Source organism: Patella vulgata, chromosome 4 (genome assembly GCF_932274485.2).
Source record: "Patella vulgata chromosome 4, xgPatVulg1.2, whole genome shotgun sequence".
Lineage (NCBI taxonomy): Eukaryota > Metazoa > Mollusca > Gastropoda > Patellidae > Patella > Patella vulgata.
In genome coordinates, this window is record NC_065882.2 from 44,658,571 (window position 1) to 44,681,479 (window position 22,909).

General features: G+C 34.3%; 1 protein-coding gene across 1 annotated transcript; it reads right to left on the minus strand.

The window, feature by feature from the left end:
- Positions 1-862: 862 nt before the first annotated feature.
- On the minus strand, positions 863-22,780 carry LOC126818808 (proteasome subunit alpha type-4). Its single transcript, XM_050546394.1, has 8 exons — positions 22,714-22,780; positions 14,841-14,883; positions 12,545-12,707; positions 10,097-10,174; positions 9,104-9,192; positions 8,389-8,519; positions 3,380-3,503; positions 863-1,132 (listed from the first exon to the last, which is right to left on the minus strand). The coding sequence occupies exons 1-8, from the start codon at positions 22,714-22,716 to the stop codon at positions 975-977; spliced, it is 789 nt and encodes a 262-aa protein (XP_050402351.1). The 5' UTR covers positions 22,717-22,780; the 3' UTR covers positions 863-974.
- Between the last annotated feature and the right edge of the window lie 129 nt (positions 22,781-22,909).

Here is a 22,909-nt window from a genome sequence, read left to right on the forward strand (position 1 = left end):
ATCCTCTAGATCCGTCCACAAGATTTTTCAAAGTGATCAAGGGCCATAACTCTTTGTCTCATGACCTTAAGCACTGTATAAATTTAAAGTCAATCGGATATTTTTTGGGGGGATCACGTGGCTAAGTGGGTAAGGCGCTGGCTCGCTAGCCTGGAGGTCGGGTGTTTGATCCCTGCATAGGCCGAGAAAGTTCATCCAGATTTTCGGGCATGGTTCCCACTTGTCAGTGATGCAGGACGGAGGGCCTGACAAGGACAGCTGTCTAGTCCTTCGAATGAGATGAAAAACTGAGGTCCCGTGTATACATTGGAATGCACGTAAAAGATCCCTTGGCAGTTGGAATTCGATATAAGAGTAGGCGATAGTGCCGCTGCCCCGGGCAAAATTTCCCTCATAGCACATTAGCCCAGGTTAGGAGCAGAACAGTAGGATGTTAAACCCCATTTCATTTCATTTTTGGATATTAACTTTATCAAGGTTTTGGACCCTCTAGAGGTCATAATTTTGATCCGATTTTGATGAAACTTGCTTGAAATACATGTTTATAACCCAAAGGTCTTGGTTCTTTTTAAAATTCGTGCATATCAGATCGTAACTTCCTGAATTATGGCCCATGATTGTACGAAAAATCTCTTTTTGTTTAGCTTGTTCTCTATCCATCTCTTGCAAAATATGGGCGTATCCTGCCTGGTAGCCACTGGTCATATTTTGTTTAAGATTTAGGAATAGTCGAAAATATATAAACTTAATTTGAACTAAGTGAATAAGCACAGCGAAGCACATACCTAACAAAATCTGGTTGAAATCAATTAAGTGGTTTAGGGTAGGACATTTTCTGTGTCCACTTACAAACAGGCTAATGTCAAAATTTAACATTTTTATTTTGTAGTTCTATTTTCACATGTGACAATAAAGATGTTTATGGACCAAAAAATGGAGAGCACTTATACGAAAGGATAAATTAACTAGTGACTTCATGATGAACTTTTCTTCTTTTCAGCCTCTTTCTTTTTCTCTGCTTCAATTTTAGCTTCCTCCTCCTGATATACTTTGATCAACTTTTCAACTTCATTCACACCTAAAACTCCTATCTTAGTTTTACCGTTCTCTCTAGTCAATGTTGCAATTTCAACTGAAATTTAAAACCATCAAATTGGATAATCAGTTATAATAGATTATAAGACATGGCTCATAAATAGTCTTGCTTTACATGCATCTTAATGTTTGTTAAATATTCAAATCAATTGAAGTAATGATTCACAAGACTGCTTCATTTCATCAAATTTGGACATTTTATATATACTATTCAAAAAAAGTAGGGGATATTTGATTTTTAAGTGTTATTAAAGTCACCTAATGAAACTGACGAAGAAACAAATGACAAAATGAAATGAAGTTCACATTCATCGATTTATTCCAAATGATCGTTAGACTAAGTAAGGCACAGACTGACCATTATAAGGGTAAAATGATACCCGGGGTCAAACAGCAAAGTTACCACAGCATCACAACCAAGTCAGTAACGGGTAAATCCTCCTCTGTTTGCCAAACAAGCATTGATCCGACGTGGCATACTCCTAATGAGACGTCTAAGGTCATTTTGGTCCAGATTGTCCCATTCCTGTTGCAACGCAGCAGCAAGTTCTTGGACATTGGCAGGACGTTGTTGACGTTGACGTAACCTCTGTCCAAGCATGTCCCAGACATGCTCGATGGGGGAGAGGTCGGGACTCAGTGCTGGCCAAGGTAATGTGGTGATGTTCTGTTGTTGGAGGTAACCTGTAACGAATCTGGCCCTGTGACATTTTGCGTTGTCATCCTGGAAGATGAAACGGCGGTCATGACGTTGTGCGAACGGCACAACACGGACTGCCAAGATGTTGTCCCGGTAGTACTGGCCTGTAACACGCCCTGCAACAACATGTAAAGCCGTTCTTCCAGCAACAGTGATGCCTCCCCACACCATAACAGAACCACCCCCAAATCGATCATGTCTGATGACGTTAACGTCTTGGAAGCGCTCGTTTCGACGACGCCACACCCTCCTACGTCTGTCCAAAAAATCAACAGTGAACCTTGACTCATCTGAAAACATCACATTGCTCCAGCGTCGATTATCCCAGTGTTGACGATCCCTACACCAACGACGTCTTGCCTGAATGTGATGATCTCTCAAACAAGGGATCACGCGAGGACGTCGGGCGCGAAGGTGACCCCTATGCAGTCGATTCCGAATCGTCTGGCCACTCATTCTCACACCAGTGTCTGTTTGATCTGATTTGCTGTGATGACACGATTTCTCAAGGCCAAGGTACGGATAAATCGATCCTGGGCTTGAGTTGTCGCCCTTGGTCGACCTGAGTGTGGTCTGTCCTGTACAGATTGTGTATCACGGTATCTGGACCATAGCCTGCTTATGACAGACTGAGAAACATTCATCGTCCGCGCCACAACCGCCTGTGTTGTGCCGATCTGTAGCATGCCAAGGGCACGTAACCTTTCATTTTGGGTAAGCCGACGCATATCAAAATTTGTTTTCTGGTCACTAAAACAATTAAACTGATGTTTCCACCCTGGAATTCAATGCCACAATGACTGTAACATTCAAAGTCAGAGTCGTGCAAATCTTGGGTTGGACCCCCATGATGATCCCAAGCATCACCTGCATTCCATGCGGTAGCTATTGGTGCGTTTGGGCGTCACAGGTAACTGGAAATGTTTCTTCTGTTAGGTTCTATAGTGACTTTTTTCGTAGTCATTTGCATATTTTAGTATTATGCCCCCAAAATCAAATATCCCCTACTTTTTTTGAATAGTATATTTTGCACAAATCCAAGCAGTCTAACGTTAATTAAGATAGCCATGCCAAGCTTGGAAATACGCCAACACAGTAATTATGGATGTTGACCAAGTATGATAAGAATTCTTTATGCTTTCAAGGACACATAATAAATATATCTCTGGAACAGAAAGTCCCATAATGCTGATAATAGGAGCTTCATTCAAAAAGCTTCTCACCAAATTTGAGATCAATAAGGTTCATCATCCAGCTATAAAATTGTAGCCTCTATTTCATTAACAAGTCAATGTTTCATGACTATACAGACAAGTTGACAACCCAATATGCCTACACTCAAATGATATAAACATTTCTTTTATTTATAGTTTGTTTACTTCACCGCACTATGGTCTAAAAACATTATTTTATACTGCACATCTAGTAATGCATCTACCAATAAAAATCTGCTATACAGATAATTCAATGAAATCCAAGTAGCATTTAGTAAGCAAATTTATGAATAACGAGAAGAAATGACAGGTTTTACATCTATTGTCTCGAGATATCGACTCATATTTAACCCATTTGAAATATACTAACCTTTGTCAGGGGTCAATTTTGTCATATCTAATGTTTTGCTTAATACTTTGACAGCAAGTGCCAATGCTTCTTGTAGAGAAGTTTCTCCTTCTTTGTATTCTTGTTTTAACATAGATACAGCATTCTATAAAATATATTATTCACAAACCAATGATTGTTGTCCCATATAACTGTGTCAGTTTTGATATTATTCACAGATTGGACATAGTAACATTAACCCGGGAACCCAGTGCAGTGAGATTTAATCAAAATATTGAGTCCAAAAGGTTTGAGGTCTACAACACATATTTAACCCCTAGATCTGACAAGTCTTAAGTTTTGTAACCTGTGCATATACCTGGGAGTGCTCCCCTGACCCTCCCAAATTTATTAAGAGTTAAAATTTAATGTCCATCCACAATTTTCTTGAAAATCGTCTCATACTTAACACTAAGAAACAGAATGCATGACTTAGAGCATAAAATGTTGTTCTAATACTACTTAAGAGCTTAATTAATTAGCACTAATTAGTGACCATAATTAAAATTTAAGAGTCCATAACTACATGTAGCTAGCTAAGTCAAGAAATCAAAAATATTACTTAAAAGCGACAAAAGTTGAACAAACCTTGCTCAAAGGTCAAATTTTGGGTCACATGATGAGGTTTGAGTGGATTTAATTAAATTGTCTTGTGGGGGATTATTTTTCTTTCTAACACCATTTCTATCTATGAGTTTCACTCCACACAATGACTGCTTAAATGCTGTACTAATGTTACATAAGAGCTAATTAAAATTAAAATTTAGAGTCCATAACTGAAAAAAAACCTAAAAGCTAGCTAACCAAGTCATGAAATCAAAAATATCACTTAAAAGTGACAAAAGTTGAACAGACCTTGCTTAAGACTGGCTCCTGTGTCCAAGGTCAAATTTTGGGTCACATAATAAGGTTTGAGTGGATTTGATAAAATTGTGATGAAAGCAAAGTCTATGAAACTTGACTTTGGATAAATCAGCATTACTTTTCAAGCAAAGATTATATTCAAAGTTTTTAGCACAGCCTAAACCAGAAAACACATCTGATTTATAACTGTATAGCAGTTTTAACAGTTTAGTTTTGGTTTCATCACCTATATAGAACCAATGTTTCAAATATTATCATTAGTGTTAAGATTTTGAACAGATTTATCAGTGTCAATAACATTACCAATGTCTTTAAAATCTGTAGCAATACCAACTTGTTGTGAACTATAAACAGTTTTACTAATATACTCAGGATTCATAATCAAAACACTTGGATTTTCCTTCATAGACACACTACGACCAACTAATAAGCCAGTTTTTTCCTCAAAAATATCAGACCGCTCAAGAAACACAGTATTACTTGTTGACAAACTATCAGCATTGAGACGAACTCTTAATATCATCTGTGATCGTGGAGGATTAATAGTAGTATTCACAATACGAACATTTGAAATTGAGTCAGAATCTTGCACCAATAAACTACCAAATTTAAAATCATTGTTAGAGGGTGTTATTGTAAATTTATCAAATTAACTCATTATGTCCCAACCAATTAGAAAATTATCACATGGTGTATCTAATACATGTGAACAACATGGTATGGTATGACAATCTAGACGTATAAAGGTATTCACAAAACCTAAGATAGTTAACTTGGATGTACACTTTTCTAAGTCAAAACCATGCGGAAATGATGAATTAAGTAATGGCACAGATACATGACACAGATGCACCAAAGTCAACAATCGCTTGAGTGGAAAGTTTACCGATTTCAACTTCTTTGATTCAAAACCACTTACACCACAAATTTTATTATGGTTCGATTTGTAATGGCCTTGAGGGCATGTTTTCGATAAATGTCCTCGTTGTGAACAGTTATAACACTTGACTGTCTTAACCCAATCTTATTTATTAGCTTTAGTTTTGAATTTTCTTCTTTACGTTTATGACAACGATTAACGGTATGTCCTAATTTCTTACAATAATGACACCGGACAATACGAAAAACTGACTCTTGTTTATCTGCAGAACGAAGACTATTACTATCTGTCAGACGTCGAGCTATATCAACTAAATATTCAAAATGAGGAATTTTTGGCTTTTGACAAATCACTATGTTTAATTGTTCCTTGACATGCGAACTGTGTAGCCCTTCAGAAAAGCGTTAAGCACATAACTCTGATCTGTTAGCTTTAGAGAAACTTGAATAGGCTTCATCACATTTTCTCTTTAAGCAATGAGCGAAATCATCAATGGATTCTGTAGAACGTTGTACCAACTTATAAAAATATGAAGCTACGGACTGACATCGTTCATCAGTTCTGTCAATTTCTTTAATCAATTTATTCTTCATAACAGAATAAGACCGCTTATTCGATGCAGGTAAATCATAACAAAATTTCTCATTTTCTGATCAGCAGTCCAATCAAAATTCTGATATACTGATAAAAAGACATCACCTTTGGGTCAAACATTGGCATCTTCATAGTACTACCACACACCATGATAATAGAGATCACAAACAGGTCACAAGAGAGAGAGAGAGAAATGGGGTTTAACGTCCACTCGACACAAACTAGGTCATTTTGCGACTAACGTATGGTTTAATTTTATTTCAACAATTCGCTTGCGCATAGGGGTCTTTAGCAGTGGGAGGAAACCGGAGGACCCGGAGAAAACCCACGAGGTTGGACAGGCGACCCTACTCCTTGTCACGTACAACCGGGGATTCGAAACCACACCAGTCGACAAACAGGTCACAAAAATACATGAATGATATGGAACAGTTTACACAGGGATGTACGGTAATCACATCACTATCAACTGCACCATTTTTTCCTCTGCCACCAATTGTCATCAAATGAGAAGGCATATTATAATAATGTCAAACATCTGACAAACAGATTAACAGTTATCAACAGTTCATGACACACATATATACGACAAAGGCCAACAAAAGGCGACAGACGACGAACACTGTCTTCCCTGGTATTCCCCCACAGTGCAATGTCTCACGTGCAGCTTAACATACGTAAAGTTATTAAAGAGATGTACAATGCATAACTGTATAAAGCAATACCCACACCCTTTAACAAGTTCACTCACTGAACTGTATCTGGAATTACTCCTTTAAATCCAATAATGCCTAAAAGGAAGTTTAGTCTCCTTCATTTTTACAATTCCTTGCATAATTATTGCTGACATCAACATTATTGTCACCCGACTTTAGAAGAAAGCAGGGGACTATTAAAATATGCCTGTCCGTCTGTCTGTTCGTCAAGCCTTTTGGGACACAATAGACTTGGTGTGGGTGTTTATTAGATGAATGCCTTGATGGAGTTCGATGATGAGCATTTTATGTTTAGGATCAGCAGAGATAAGCAATTCATTGGTTGATTAGACATGTTGCCCAAAATTTGACCTTTGCCGCCTTTGAACCAGTCTTAAGGAAAGTTTGTTCAACTTTCATCGCTCTTAAGTGATATTTTTGGTTTCCTGACTTGGTTAGCTTTTAGGCCTTGTTTCAGTTCATAGCACACTGTATGGCATATGCCCGTCTTCATTAGCCCAGTTTAGGAGCAGAATAATAGGACGTTAAACCCCATTTTATTTCATTTCATTTAATTTTCATTTTTTTAGTTATGGAATATAAAGTTTAATTAGTCACTAATTGGTGCTAATTAATTAACACTTGTGTAGCATTAGCTGAATGCATAGGTCTTCGTAGTCTCTTTAGGGCAAGCAGAGATAAGCAATTTGATTGGTTGATTGGTCATAATGATGCCCAAATTCTTAAGCCAAATTTGTTTAACTTTTGTTGCTTTTAAGTGATATTTTTGGCTTCCTGACTTGTTGAGCTACATGTAGCTTTAATGCTTTGTTTCAGCTATGGACTCTTCAATTTTAATTACGGTGACCTTTGACCTTTTAGCTACAGTTACAAATTAGTGCTAATTAATTAGCTCTTAAGCAGCATTAGTACAGCATTTTATGCTCTTAAGCAGTCATTGTGTGGAGTGAAACTCATAGAAATGGTGTTAGAAAGAAAAATAATCCTGGACAAGACAATTTGATCAAATCCGCGCAAATGTCATTTTTATGTGACCCAAAAATTGACCTTTGTCACCTTTGAACTAATTAGTGACAGACCTTTGACACCTTTGAACCAGTCTTATGCAAGGTTTGTTCAACTTTTATTGCTCTTAAGTAATATTTTTGGTTTCCTGACTTGGTTAGCTAGCTTTTAGGCTTTGTTTCAGTTATGGACTCTAAATTTTAACTATGGTCACTAATTAGGGCTAATTAATTAAGCTCTTAGGTAGTATTAGAACAACATTTTATGCTCTTAAGTCATGCATTCTTAATGTTAAGTATGAAAAGTCTGCAAGGAAATTGTGGCTGGACATTGAATTTTAACGTCAGTTAAATTTGGAAGGGTTAGAGGGAGCGCTCCAAGATATATGCACATGTTACAAAACTTTAGACTTGCCTTTCCAAAATCAATATTTTGATTAAATCTCACTTGGCTCCCAGACCATAATATGATGAGTAATAATACGGTACTTTCAATATTGGTTTCAGGAAGATATTGTTTAAAGTTAAAGGGCAACAACCCAAAGGGCAACTTATTGTCTCCCTACGGACTGGAATACATACTACATAGATAAATGAGGTTTCCACTGTGTTAAAAGGTTTCTACATACATCTAAGGTGAAATATAAAGCAATGAAATAAATTTTGATTGATTTAGTTCACTTCTACATCCTGGCTGAAGAATGGCAAATCATGCACAGAATATTTTGCATGTAAAATGGGATTGTACTGTATAATTTAAAAGATAAGAACTCATATTGTAGCCAAATGGAATGAAGTGTTTCTTTGCATTTATCCACTGATACAATGAAACACCTCATAGTCATAACCACTTCCAATGAAATAATTGTCTAATTTAACAGGATTGAGTTAAAAGCAAGGAACTTGATCATGCCTGTGAGTAGTTATACTTACAGCGCTATTGTTACCAATACATGTTGCTTTCCATCCACCATAGTTACCACTTGGATCACTTTGATATAATTGAAAACCATAATGTCGATCCCATCCCATATATAATAATGACACACCAAATGGCCTTTTACCTAGAAATAAGCCACATCCATAGAATTCAGTGCAATAAGCTTCTTTTAATCTGGGAAATATTAATTAAGTTAGTCACTTAGTGGGTTAAAGTTTTTCAGAGGATATAAATAAATGCAGGACTGCCTGAATTATAAGCAAATGTCTGTCACAAACTATTTATTTTAGGGTCTTCTTTGAGCCGTACCCAATAGCTCCATTGGTTGTAAAGTTGTCCACCCCACTTAAGATAGCTCTCCAGCCAATGAAAGACACACCCACCAACAACTGTATGAATGTTTTGAAAACATTGACCGTAGTATGTTGTCTCATAACCACTTGAACACTCTCACCCTCATCCAAAAATGAATAGATGACACTTATTAATTATTTGCACATTATCTTTTTATAAAGTATCAAGCAATCAAACTTAGCTATGTGGACAGTCAGATTGAAAGACAATGGTTCTACGGTGTCCTTATCCATCTCTTAAATTTTAAAATGAAAACAATATATGTGGGAGTACAAATAAAATGAGATGCAACAGAAGTAATTACTCATCAACAATCAAAACATATGGTACTCATAAATGATGTATCAACAGTACCTCCAAATTGTGTGTAGACTTGTTTGATATCACAAAGAGAACTGACAAGTTGTTCACATGGTATTGGTTCTTGATATTGTAAAGTATACCTTATATAAAATAAAAATAAAAGATATTGAAAAAAAAAATAGCTACATGTATTTGCCAGTTTGAAATGTTGTATAAATATCACAGACATACCTGTAAGTTTGTAACTTTATTTAAGGATTTGGTCAAGAACGATTGATTGGTAAATGCCTGGTTTCCTACAATAAGGTAGGAGGAGGAAACTTTGGCATAACTCTGGGACCACCACTGCCTACAAGCAGCAAAGTAATACTGGATATATTGGACTGCAATCATATTATGACTGTGTTTTCTTTTTATATTATTTACATGTGTAAGGAAGCTTCAGAAATGGCATGTAAGCTGTGACACTTTCTTGGAGATGAAAACATTAAATTTGCTCTGATTATCTTTGATGAAAAAGTCACTTCATATAATTTATAGCTACTATTGTGAGGGGTTGTATCTCTACTATAATTGTTAAAAGTGTAATCAATCGCATGGATATTTTTCTGGGAGTGGGGTCTGAGGTTAAAACTATTTGTGACAATCCATTTCCTGCAATATGGTGAATACTTAAACCTAATCAATTTAATCACAAATCTAAGCATGTTTATTTTTGAATTTGATCACCTGTTTACTGTATCAAAAGAACACCTAGAATAAACCCTGCAGACTGTGAAAGAATACTTTTGTATCTGGTATCGAGGAGCAAAATATCATGATACATGATGTATCATAACTGCTTTAAGAGTGAGTAGATGTGAGGACTGTCACTCTGTCAGCCATCCCAAAGATCACACAAATACATTACTATGTAAAGGTGTAAATTTTAGAATCTGTCCACCAATCACATTAAACTGAATTACAAATGCAGAGTATAAAGATCATAGTTGGAAACAAACATAGAAGTCACTCCTCAAATATTTTGTATATATGTAAGTTTACCGTTGAGCTATAAGTCTTAGATCATTGGTCAACACATTAGCATCAGCTGTAATTCCTGCTACACTACAAGCCATATCACTACAAAATGCAAAAAATAGATATTGTAAGAATATGATGATACTTACTTAACACTTTAAAAATTTTGTTAATAAAATTTTCGTCCAAAGGGTAATAAGAGCTTTCAGTATTTCTAACTGCAGGTTACAGGGCTATAAATTCACGCGAATCTCTGAAAATCTAATTGGCAAAAGGATTCTCGCAAGAGCTTACGCTGCAAATCTACAAGGATTTGCGTAAAATTTTTATAGAAAAAAATAATCTCTGAGAATTATTGAATCCGACTATTGAATGTCAGTCAGGGTGTTTAGAATCAAATTTGTATGACCTACCGGTACTTTATAGAATACTACATGTATAAGAAAATAAAATATTTGTTTTACTGTTTACCTCACTTATAATTTTGTCGAGTTTCTGGCCGGCTATTGTCTTTTGCTTTTGTGTTTATGTTATGTAATGAATTGTGTGAAAAATTCCCCGATCACAAAACAGCGTCATGTAGAAGTAGAGCATTTATTTTAAACCCTCTTAAAATAATATTTTAAAAAAACTGCTGTAGCAGGCCAAACATGAAACGAAATAATTTTGGGTTCCATTTTATCTTTTCGAGCGATTTGATTCCGCTGGTTTCCCATCAATATAATGGGGTTATATTGGGTCATTCCAATTATATTCTGTCACTGTCAAGGTCTGTCACTTGCTCTTTTTTTTTTCACTTTCATTGGTGCGGACATACATGTAAACTATATTCCTTTATTATAATACTTTGTGCAGTTATCAATTTAATTTTTCGGATGTTGACATTGTTACATTATGGTTTTTTAGATTAACACAATAAACACAATTTTGTTTTTTAGACAGTATTATTAATTAAGATTCAGAGGATCCTCTTAGATTCTCATAAAAAAACCAACAAATTTCTAACCCTGGGTTAAGCCAAGTAAAATTTGAAAGACTATTATTACAAATATTTATGAATCTCAAATACACATTGAGTAGGCACATGTATAGTCTTTTCTTCAAGACAGTACTATCTTACTTAAAAGTAATAAAAGTGTCATTGAAAAGAGCAATTCAATTCCGATTATTTGATTGGTCATTAAAAGAAGACATGTTAAAGGAAAGCATGTTTTAGGCCTGTGATGAAAGCATAATAATATCTTCAACTTTGGTTATACAGCAGATCAAAAGTCTTGATAATCAAATTCAAAGCTTTGCAATAGGCAATTACTGTCATAAACAATTGTCCTTAGATCAAGGTAACCTGTACTTAAAAATGTTTGTATAATTTAAATTAGACTGTGAAGTGTGAAAGTAGCCAAATTTTCAAACCCATGTATAGGATTTTCCCAATTGGCTACATTTGTTAAAAACTGTTAATGATTTATGTGTGAATCGATTGTAGCTGTACGTATAATTGACTCTGAATTGATAGCCAAGGATATGCTTTTTGCATGTGCATTAATAAGTTCTTCTCCTATTAGTTTTTAATGTCTGCTTCCACTGATGGTGATATCACAGACAAGTTGTCTTATTTTTTTATTGTGCTTTGTGCACGTGCACGTGTAAACCCACTAGGTTGAGAAAGTGCTCCTATCTCCAAGCCATCTATGCTCACACCAGGGATCGAAACACAAACTCTAGACCACGATAATAGTTTTCATGATAATTGCTGTTTTTCGAAAAATCAATGAGTTTCTACTACTAATTATCCAAATCAAACTGATTAAAACACAGATCCTATTTCGTTTCGTTTTTATAGTTCAAAATTTCGTTTTACTTGTCTTTACTACACTAGGAGGATCTGGAAGTGTTGTTATCATTGACGAGTTCTGAATGATATGAAGGATTAGCCAATGAAACGAGTCTGTTACGGCAAGTTTTAGACATGTTTTGCATGAAACTGTGGGTAATCCACTAGTACATGTACATGTAACATCAATGCTGATTAGTTAATCAAATGTCTGACGTCCTAAGATCAAAAGCCGCTCGTATGACCTCTGATGCGACCTATCGCTACAACCGACAGATCTTCATGTAGTGTAGGCCATCGAAAGTATAAAAAAAACGAAACAAGATATAGATCTGTATTTTAATCAGATTGTATCCAAATTGGACAATATATGGTTTGCATGTGATCACTTACAGAAGTCCAGTTCATGTGCTTTTTATTATTAAGTCATTAATTAACAGCAATTCAACTCAAATTTACAGGAACTAAATAAATATATCAATATGTATGAAGTATGAACAACAGATGCCTTTTGGGTATCAATAATTTCTTTATGCAAAGAATTTGGGGGGTTAGCATCTATCACTCAGTACATAGTCTAAAACAATGTTGATTTGAATACAAATTGTAAGAAAATAGTTTTTAAAATTAATACTTACTCATATAATTTGTATATTTTTTCTGAAAATGAGACTTCATCAAGAAGTTTATTGGTGTTTCTTCTCTCTGCTGCTAAGAGAACCCCATCTTTGGCTAAAATACCAAGGCAGGTACCAGCATGACCAATGGCTTCCATTGCATATTCCACTTGGTAAAGACGCCCTGTATAATCAATGAATAGTAACAATTTGACATTACATTAATGTGTTTGTGCATTAAAATTTGGTTAGGATTTTTATTGTGAAAACTACAGGTAAGGTTTCTATAAGGATTGTGTGTCAAAAGGAAGACCCCTATTCAAATTCAGAAGTTTATCGATTTCATATTGTAGGTTCAAAATCCATGAAATCTTGATACAGGTGCTCAAGGTTTCTTGATAGAATTGTTTTAAAAACTTTTTGGGATTATTTATTAAGGCATAAGAAAGAACCATGTGGGATAGTAAAATTCAAATGTGTTTTCCGAGTTACGTTTTTGACCATATTTTTATTTTCAAAACTTGAGAACAGGATTCAGGACAAAGCTCTCAATGAAATGTTTTATAAATACAGAGTTACATGTAGTTCATTTGGCCTATGCAGAACCATCCAAATTCTGAATTTTTCTAGCACAAATAACAGAATTATTCTCTTATTTACATTCCAATTTATAAAATATTGTGAACACAATACCTCACAATGTATTCAACAGAATTTTTCAAAACTTTAAATTTTGTTATTGTAAATTTCCAACATGTTTTGTACAGTTATCTTTCCATTACATTTTGACTGTTAAAGCTTGGGGCGATTTTACTGTGGTTTGATGCATTACGCAAGAGCTAAATCTGCCTATTGCAGACTTTATTTTGGCTGCAAATGTTATATAAAATATAAACTATTTTTAAAACATTTATTAACTTGACAAGCCCATAAACAACTTTCTGGGCCATTGGATGGTTCTGATTGTAAGTAGAATAGAAAGCTGTGGCCATTAAATGATTTATTTTAAATATAGAGGGGTGAGGCTAAGTCTTGGAACAACAAGTAATAAACAATCTATGCCACGTATTGTCAAAATTCCAAACAATGATAACTTCGTTCAGAATACAGCAATTTGAATGAAATTTTCAATACATTCATCTTGCATTATCCATTTTTGAATACAGCTCTTTATCTACATCTTACATAATGCATCTTTAACTTTGCTACTTGTGCAAGGTGCCTGAGAAGCCTGTCTGTGAATTAAAATGACACGGAAAGAAATAAAACAAGCCAAAAGTGAGGCTGATGTCCCCCACCGAAATCCCAAAATAAATAGATGACATATATTCATTAATCGCACATTTATTTTTTTCAAAAGTATCAAGCAATCAAACAAATTATCACCTATACACTAAGTTTCATCAGATAGAATCAAAGTTTTACCTTGTCCTAAAGCATCCACCAATGAAATTGCTTAGCTCTGCTTAGTTTTAGCTCGAAATGTTAATCATTGAACTCAGTCAAGATATTCACCTAAAGAACATCTACATCAAGTTTAAACATTCTACCTCAATCAAAAGCAGAGTTGTTATGTTCCAAAGTCTTGACCAATCAAATTGTTTATCGATCCTTAGCCTTAGCAGAAAATTCTTATCAACAAACTTAGTCAAGGTAATGATATAGTAAATCTATACTCAGAGTTTCATCACTTATACTTAATTAAAACCAAAGTTATCGTGCCCCAAAGCATCAACCAATCAGATTGCTTATCTCTGCTTACCGTAAGCAGACAATGTTTATCATCTAACTCCATCAAGGCATTCACCTAATGAATGCCTACACCAAGTATGAACATTCTACCTCAATTAGAAGGAGAGTTGTATTCCAAAGTCTCGACCAATCAAATTGCTTATTGCTCTGCTTACCCATAAGCAGAAAATGCTTATTTATGGAACTTACTCAAGGTATTATGTGATAAAACTATACACCAAGTGTCCCCAATCTCACTTAATTAAAACTAAAGTAATTATGTCCCTAAGCATCAACCAATCAAATTGCTTATCTCTGCTTACCCTAGGCAGAAAATGCTCATCTTTGAACTCCATCAAGGTATTGGCCTAATAAACACCTACACCAAGTTTTGAATATTCTAGCTCAATTAGAAAGAGAGTTATTGTGTCCCAAAAAGTGTGATGGACGGACAGACAGACAGATGAACCCATTTTAATAGTCCCCTGCTTTCTTTGAAAGGCCATGGACAAAAAGAATCTGTGTAAAATATTATGCAAGCAGGCACAGTATACTTAATTACTTATCTAGTTGAATAAATACAGACCTTCAGGGGAAAAAATTGTTGTTCTTGAATCATATCTTCTTGCCTGAAATATAACAAATTTACCACAGGTGTCAGTTTAGGTTCCATGAAATATGACAAGAGATATAAACATATATTTTAAAGATGAGTTCCCAGAAAAGTATTTATCGGGTGATTATTTCAAATAAAAGTATGGTAATTTTGGTATATTAGTCCATGTGACAGGCAGATATTCATTACCAATTTGATGAATTGGTTTAACTATGATTTTCAGTTAGCCTTAGGTCTGAAGTGTCCAAAATTGGTTGATGGACTTCCGGGTCACTTTGCCAAATGTCAGTTTGGTGGCCATCTTTAAAAACATGGCCGCCATTTTTTTTCTTATTTGAAATAGTGCGAGTTGGGAAAGCCTTCATAACTCCTCAACAGTTTCACCTATATGGATATGTAATATATCTCAAAATGTTCATAATATAATTCTGCATCTGCTGGTATATGATATATGTTGTTTAATCAATACTATCAGTTTTAAAATAAAAGATTAATCTGAAAAAAGCAACATTTTCGATTTTTTTTTTCATGTCTGTTCGTATGTTTACTAACAAATCGTGTTCAGACCCATAAAAGCCAAATTATCTGTTTGGTCAACTTAAGTGATTGAATAGATATCAGAAACATTGATCATAAAAAATAATCTCAAATATGAGTGTCCCAGATCCAAGATGGCGGAAATTCAAAATGGCGACAAAATTTCCTAAAATGGCCAATATGTCAGATAATAGTCATTTCATTGTTTGATATGACATGTACTATCCAATGAGCTTACAATTAAAGATTCATTACGTAAGATTTAGATAAAGAGCTAGCCATTCTTGCTACAATAGTTCGAAAATAGATAATGTAAAATGAATAATTTGACAATTTCATTCAAATTACTCTATTGCAAGCGAAGATATTAGCCTTTGAAGGTTTGACAAGACACGTGCAATAATTTCAACAACTGTACTGGTTGCTCGAAGCTAAGTCTCGCTCCTCCATTTTTAGATTAAATCAAATTATGACTGATACGTTCTAATTTATTTAATATCGGAGAAATCCGATGCCATCGAGAGTTGATTATGGCCTGGGTCAGTTAATTAATGTCTAAATAATAATTTAAAAAACATTTCAGGCCTAAAGAAAGACCTGCAATAGGCAGATTTAGCTCTTGCACAATGTTTGTTTAATCTAAACAAAGAGTTTTAAAAATCCAAGATGGGGAAAATTCAAAATGGCGGTCAGAATTTCCATAACATGAATGACTGTTTTATATAGCTTATAATGTCTCTTTTATAAGGTTTTCAGAGTCACTGAACATGAATAAAAACTCAAAAATAATGCTGAAAATGATGTTAATGATACTGCTAAAAATGACACATCCTATGCGACCCCCCCCCCCATAAACAATACAATGGGGCATAATATGGAATTGATTATTTTGGATCTCACAGATCACAAGACATTTCACCAAAATAGTGAGTCATTTTAATTTCATCTACTATGCCTTTGCACCATTTTAAGCCGTATTGAGAATTATTTATGATATATCCAGTTGTTAAGAATTTAAGATCTCTTATTCGTTCAGAAATAATAATGTGGTCCGTTTTTACATTAACGCCTCTATGCCCGGCAACTTTTGTCGCATAGTCTAGTAGGCCTGCAACCAAAATTTTTAGCTTGCTTAGAAACACAGTTCCGCTACAAGGTCCTCCCTATTAAACAAACTATACATATTTGGAAAGCTTATAACACCAGGAACACAAATCCAATTAAAATGTTTTAAGGCCAGATGAAAATTGTGATAATTGTCAAGTAAATGTTATATTTATACTAACAATTGTGAAGTTGACATAAAATTACACATATGATACCTAGGATAGGACAGGCTTATCTTTCTCCGTGAGGTGAACGACAGGGTTCTCTACAACCAGACTCGAAATTTCTTTTGAAAAAACTGACTGTAATTTAAATGGTACTTTCTAGAGTATATCCTGGTGTTTTTAGCTTATGCATATATCTTAATAATTCATCAAAAACGACATAAATTCATAACTACGCGAGAACATTGACTAGTTTAGGGACCCCCGAAACTACCATACTCCTTTTGAGTGTCCATCCCTGAAAAGGGAGGCAAAAGATATGATGTTAAAACGATAATTCATATATTATTTTACAGTTATATATATAAAAAAAATGTCTCCTTTTTATCCAATGGACAATTTATTGTTAGTTCATGTAGAAAGATATGGTGCTTATAAACGTGTTGCAAATTTCCGTATTACATGGTAGACTTCAACGTATCATATACACAATAGGTATTTATTTTACAAGTATAAAAAATGTTTCCGTTTTATCGAATGAACAATTTATTGTTAATTCGCGTGGAAAGATATGATGTTAAACATGTTACAACTGGTATATTAGTCGAGTATTTTACATTTTACAGAAAGTTTACGTTTAATCGAAAATTCCAATAAACAATTTATTTTTAAATTGAAGGGAGTGTCCTACAGGTGGTAGACCATATTAAATGCTGCTTGAATGTGTATTTTCATAAACTTTGTATGCATATAGATTATTATACTGAAGGTTCATCTGGATAAAAAATAAGATTTTGTGTGAAACCGGTGTCCTAGAAAAAATGGGTTCACTAACATCAAATATCTGGTTCTACAAATTGTATTTGTCCCTTCTAAGCTAATACCTGTGCGGAACAAACCTTTCCGTTTCATCGAAAATTCCAATAAATAATTCAATTTTAAATTCAGTGGCTACGAAAACCCTATACATGATATATCACAAGCCCTACCTTGCATGATACTATAATAATAATAATAATAATAACTTTATTTAATGAGGCAACGTATTTAGTTTGCAAAAAAACTAATCTTCCATAGGTCCCTCCTAAGCTACAAAGACATATATACATGTAATATCAGGATAAATTTAAAATCATTAGAAATGCAATAGCATTTTAAAGTGGGAAGTTTGATAAGTCACTCCCAAACTTCAAAACATATACATTATACAAGTAGAAAATAGGAAGAACACTATAATTACACACAAAATAAAATAGAATGCAGTTGCAAGTTAAAAATAATAAGTATGTCATCAGTTGAATATTATGGTTCCTTCAGTGTGCAAAATAAATGACTTTTCAGTTTAATCTTAAAATTTTCAACATTTTTACACATCTTTATATCAAAAGGCAGATTGTTCCATAAAAGACATGCAGAATAATGAAAAGTACGTTTCATGGATTCCGTTTTGCAATTTTGAAGAAAAAGAGATTTACTGGTCTGTGAACGGAGCAAGATATCCGTTTTGGAAACAAGAGATTTTTCAATAAAATAGAAATTTAGATAAAGTGGAATATTAAATGTAATAATTTTGAATGCTAAGACAATTTTATTGTAAAGAATCCTCTGTGTAAGGGTAAGCCAACCGAGTTTAGTAAATAAAGAGGTGGACGGAGTTTCAATCGGTGCATCAAGAATAGTTCTTGCTGCCCTCTTTTGTAATTTTAAAAGAATGTCTAATCTACTTTTGGTAGCATTTCCCCAAATAATAGAGCAATAATCAAATATTGGTAGTATGTAACTGTTATAAAACAAAATTCCTGTCTCGTAAGGTAAATGATCTTTTATCTTATTTAGGAGAAATATTTTTGATGCAAGTTTTTTAGACATATCTGCTATCTGTGCTTCCCAATTAAGGTCTTGGTCAATTTGAATTCCAAGTAATTTTGCGGTAGTAACCGTCTCAATTTTCTCACCATGGAGTGATAAAGTTAGGTTTTTCTGATTTCTTTTGTGTTTTGATGAAATCAGCATTGATTTTGTTTTCGAAGGATTGATTACCATCCCATTGTTTTCACACCATTTAGCAACCAAATAGAGATAATTTTGGAGATTATTGGCGATGGATTAAATATCTTTGTGTGAACAATGCAGGGTACTGTCATCAGCAAACAAATCTATCTGACTTGATTCAATATTGAGTGGGAAATCATTTATAAAAATAAGGAATAGGAGAGGACCCACGATCGACCCTTGTGGAACCCCGCATTTGACTGTAGTAATTGAGGAGGTAATTGATCCTAAACATACTTTTTGCTTCCGTGAGTCAAGATATGATTCAATCAAAATTTGTGAATTATTATCAAATCGATAAAGATGTAGTTTTTCAATAATAAGCTTATGATCAATGAGATCAAATGCTTTGCTAAAATCAAGATACACTATACCACTCATCGCACCATTATCGATAGCATCAAGCCAATTATCTGTCATTCGGATCGGTGCAGTAGCACATGAATGATTTGATCTAATTCCAGTTTGGTAAGCATAAAGAACATTGAAGGTTTCCAAATAAGTTTGAATTTGAGTGCTCAAGTGCCTTTCGAATATCTTTGAAATTGTGGGGAGAATTGAGATTGGTCTATAATTGTTCGGATCATCTTTAGCTCCCTTGCGGTCATTTTGGACATCGGACAGAACCCCAACCGAAAATGACGTCACAGAAGTGACATAATCTCAAAATTGTCTTTAGGGACAAATTTTGACACAGAAACAACCCGTCCCCAAATATCGTTTCGATTGTGACACACTAGCTAAAAGTTCACTAAGTTTGTGCCCTGCCTGGCCGACGTTCAACATTTTAAATTTGACAGTCTACTTATGACTTTTGTTGAGTTTGCGGCCACCGCAGCTGTATAGGGAGGACCACTGGGCGTATTTATTTATGCTAATCGAATAACTTAAGAAGACCACACACATAATTTGGCTAAAATTACTCTGAACAGGATTTGGTAGTAAACTTATAAATTAAATCATGAAAACCTGGGAAAATAAAAATGCCAAAAGGTTGCTTTTTCCAGAATAATCTGTTGATTTGGAAAATATATGATTCATTCAACAACAAGTATCATATAGCACCAGAGGAAGCATTTTCTTGTGAACATTGTGAGCCACATTCCATATCCATAGGTCGATCTTTTCAGGAGTTATGAAGGTTTCCCCGATGCGCTCAATTTCAATGAAATAACGGCGGCCATCTTTAAAGATGGCCGCCAAAATGCAATTTAGCAAAGTAACCCGGAAGTCCATCAACCAAATTTCAACACTTCAGCCACCAGGCTAACTGAAAATCATGGTTGAATTTATTCATCGAATTGGTAATGATGTTCCAAAATCCCAGGTCTGTCACATGGACTATATATGGAGATATCCAATCCTACTAGAAAAATACTGGATTCCCCGAAAAACACTCATGGAGCGTATACAGGACAAAAATGTAAGGGTTCCCCTAATCAACAGCCCGATGATTAGGAATTTCTGCACGTGTGATGTCAAAGGTCACACGCGAACATTGAGCACTTGATGTACAAATTGATAATCTTTATGAAGAGTTAGACGTACAACACTTGCTGAGATAAAAATGGAGGAAAAAGACGCGGATAGTGGATAATCCAAGAATTTAATTAGGATTCGATATTTGTAATAAATAGTAAGCGATAAAAGACAACATCGTCTTATGTATGCAATGAATTCTCCTCTGACTTCCAAGAGAGGTAAGTCACGTGACGTAAACATGACCTGGTTTGATCCAATTTTATAGCAGGACATTCCTTCGCAATTACAATGTTTGAGAAGGATTTGAAGCAAAGTTATGACAAATTAATTTGTTTGAATATGTTTTTAATTTTAGTCCATATACCATTAAATCACCCAGTTTGTATGCGGGAACCCATCTTTAAGTTTCATTAAAATCAGATAATTCTGACCGCCACAACCTTGGTATTACATACTTTTATGAAGTATATACACAAATTTTCAACAATGTTTTATTTATTCATCATTCATCGTTATTATCATTAACTTATGTTATTATGAAGTCCAAACAACCACGTAATTCCAAAAAGTCGTCAAACTATGTACGAAAAGTCATCAGACTGAATCTAAACTGTTGTTTGTGCGGGACCAAAGTATCACGCTACCAAGTTTTCACGCATTCTAATTTCTAAAACTAAAATACTTACTAAACCAGCCTGCTGAATGACAGGCCTTGGATTATGTGTACTGTATTTGTAAGAATATTTTTTATATGAAACATTATAATCTAGACAGAAATCCTAATTTAGAAGATTGCAAGCCTAGCAAGTCATCAAATGTTTTTAAAAACCTTGTAAAAACTACAGCAAAGTTATGACAAATTAATTTGTTTGAATATGTTTTTAATTTTAGTCCATATACCATTAAATCACCCAGTTTGTATGCGGGAACCCATCTTTAAGTTTCATTAAAATCAGATAATTCTGACCGCCACAACCTTGGTATTGCATACTTTTATGAACTTGAAGTATATACACAAATTTTCAACAATGTTTTATTTATTCATCATTCATAGTTATTATCATTAACTTATGTTATTATGAAGTCCAAACAACCACGTAATTCCAAAAAGTCGTCAAACTATGTCCGAAAAGTCATCAGACTGAATCTAAACTGTTGTTTGTGCGGGACCAAAATATCACGCTACCAAGTTTTCACGCATTCTAATTTCTAAAACTAAAATACTTACTAAACCAGCCTGCTGATTGACAGGCCTTGGATTATGTGTACTGTATTTGTAAGAATATTTTTTATATGAAACATTATAATCTAGACAGAAATCCTAATTTAGAAGATTGCAAGCCTAGCAAGTCATCAAATGTTTTTAAAAACCTTGTAAAAACTAGAGCAAAATATGACCGAAAGGACAATATAACTACTTGACATTCTATTCTTGCATGCAGTGTTACTGCCATGTCAAAGAGAAAGATATAAATCTAACTAGTTATTTCAAGTCTCTACGACAACAAGAAGATTAAGAGTTGCGAAAGTGCAATAGCCTCACTTCTCCAGAAGTCTCTACTAGTGTTAGATCACAGGAATCTGACCTTCTATCCGTATATATGCATAGACCATACCAAAATAGACAATATATAATAAAAAAAGAACAGGAATGCAATGCCTGTCATTGAATCCATGCGCTGACGTCACACAAAATCAATCCGCAGTGACTAGACCATTGCAGCAACAAGGGCCAAAGATATTTTTAGTTTTTCTCTCCCTTTCCATTTTCCCCCTTTTGCAAGGCGATTTTTGTTGACTTTTGGGTGTAGAATCGAAGAAGAGGGTTGAAATATACATTTACTGCCAGGTTTAGGTGAATATTCATGATTTTGAGGACGGAAGTATAGGGACTTCAGACTTTGGTTAGGTCTTTTTGTGTTACGTCAGTGCATGGATTCAATGACAAACGTCAACGAACGAAAATAATGTAAATATTGGAAACAAGTGGCTATGATATCATTTTGTGGGGAGTATTTATGCAAATCAAACGGCTAGATTGAAGAAAAAAGATTATTATCTGTGGACTGTGAGTGAATCGACAGACACAACAGGGGTTTGATTGCTTGACGTTACGAATTGTTGAGAAAAAAAAAAACCGAGCCGAAGTGAGAGCAGGTAAAATCGAGGCTTCAACAGGCATTGCATTCCTGTTCTTTTCTTTATTATATTATCTAGTTCGGCATGCTGTATGCATATATATACGATTAGAATGTCAGATTCCTGTGGTTTGATGTACGAATCTAAGTATGACTCTGCAAATTGCAATAAAAAAGACAGATCTTCATACAAAAATTAAATTGCTCACACTCACATATCATGAAATTAGAAGTCGATTATGAAAATTGTGAACGCAATAACTATCCACTTTTCATCTACTAAAACTGGGATACATATATTTTTTTAATGCAACACAACACCAAATAATATTGAATTATTTGGAGAAAACTTAAAATACCCACCATGTTGGAAATCTAATTCAAAGCTGAAATAAAAAAATCAAACTAAGTATTTTAAGCGGAAAGAAATAGGATAGTATTGTTTTATCGACCTTTATTCTTCCGATTAAAGACTAGCCTATACACCTGAGATACAAAAAAATAAAAAAATAAATATTACGAATTATTTATATATTGTAACAAAGATTATTGTTTTGAA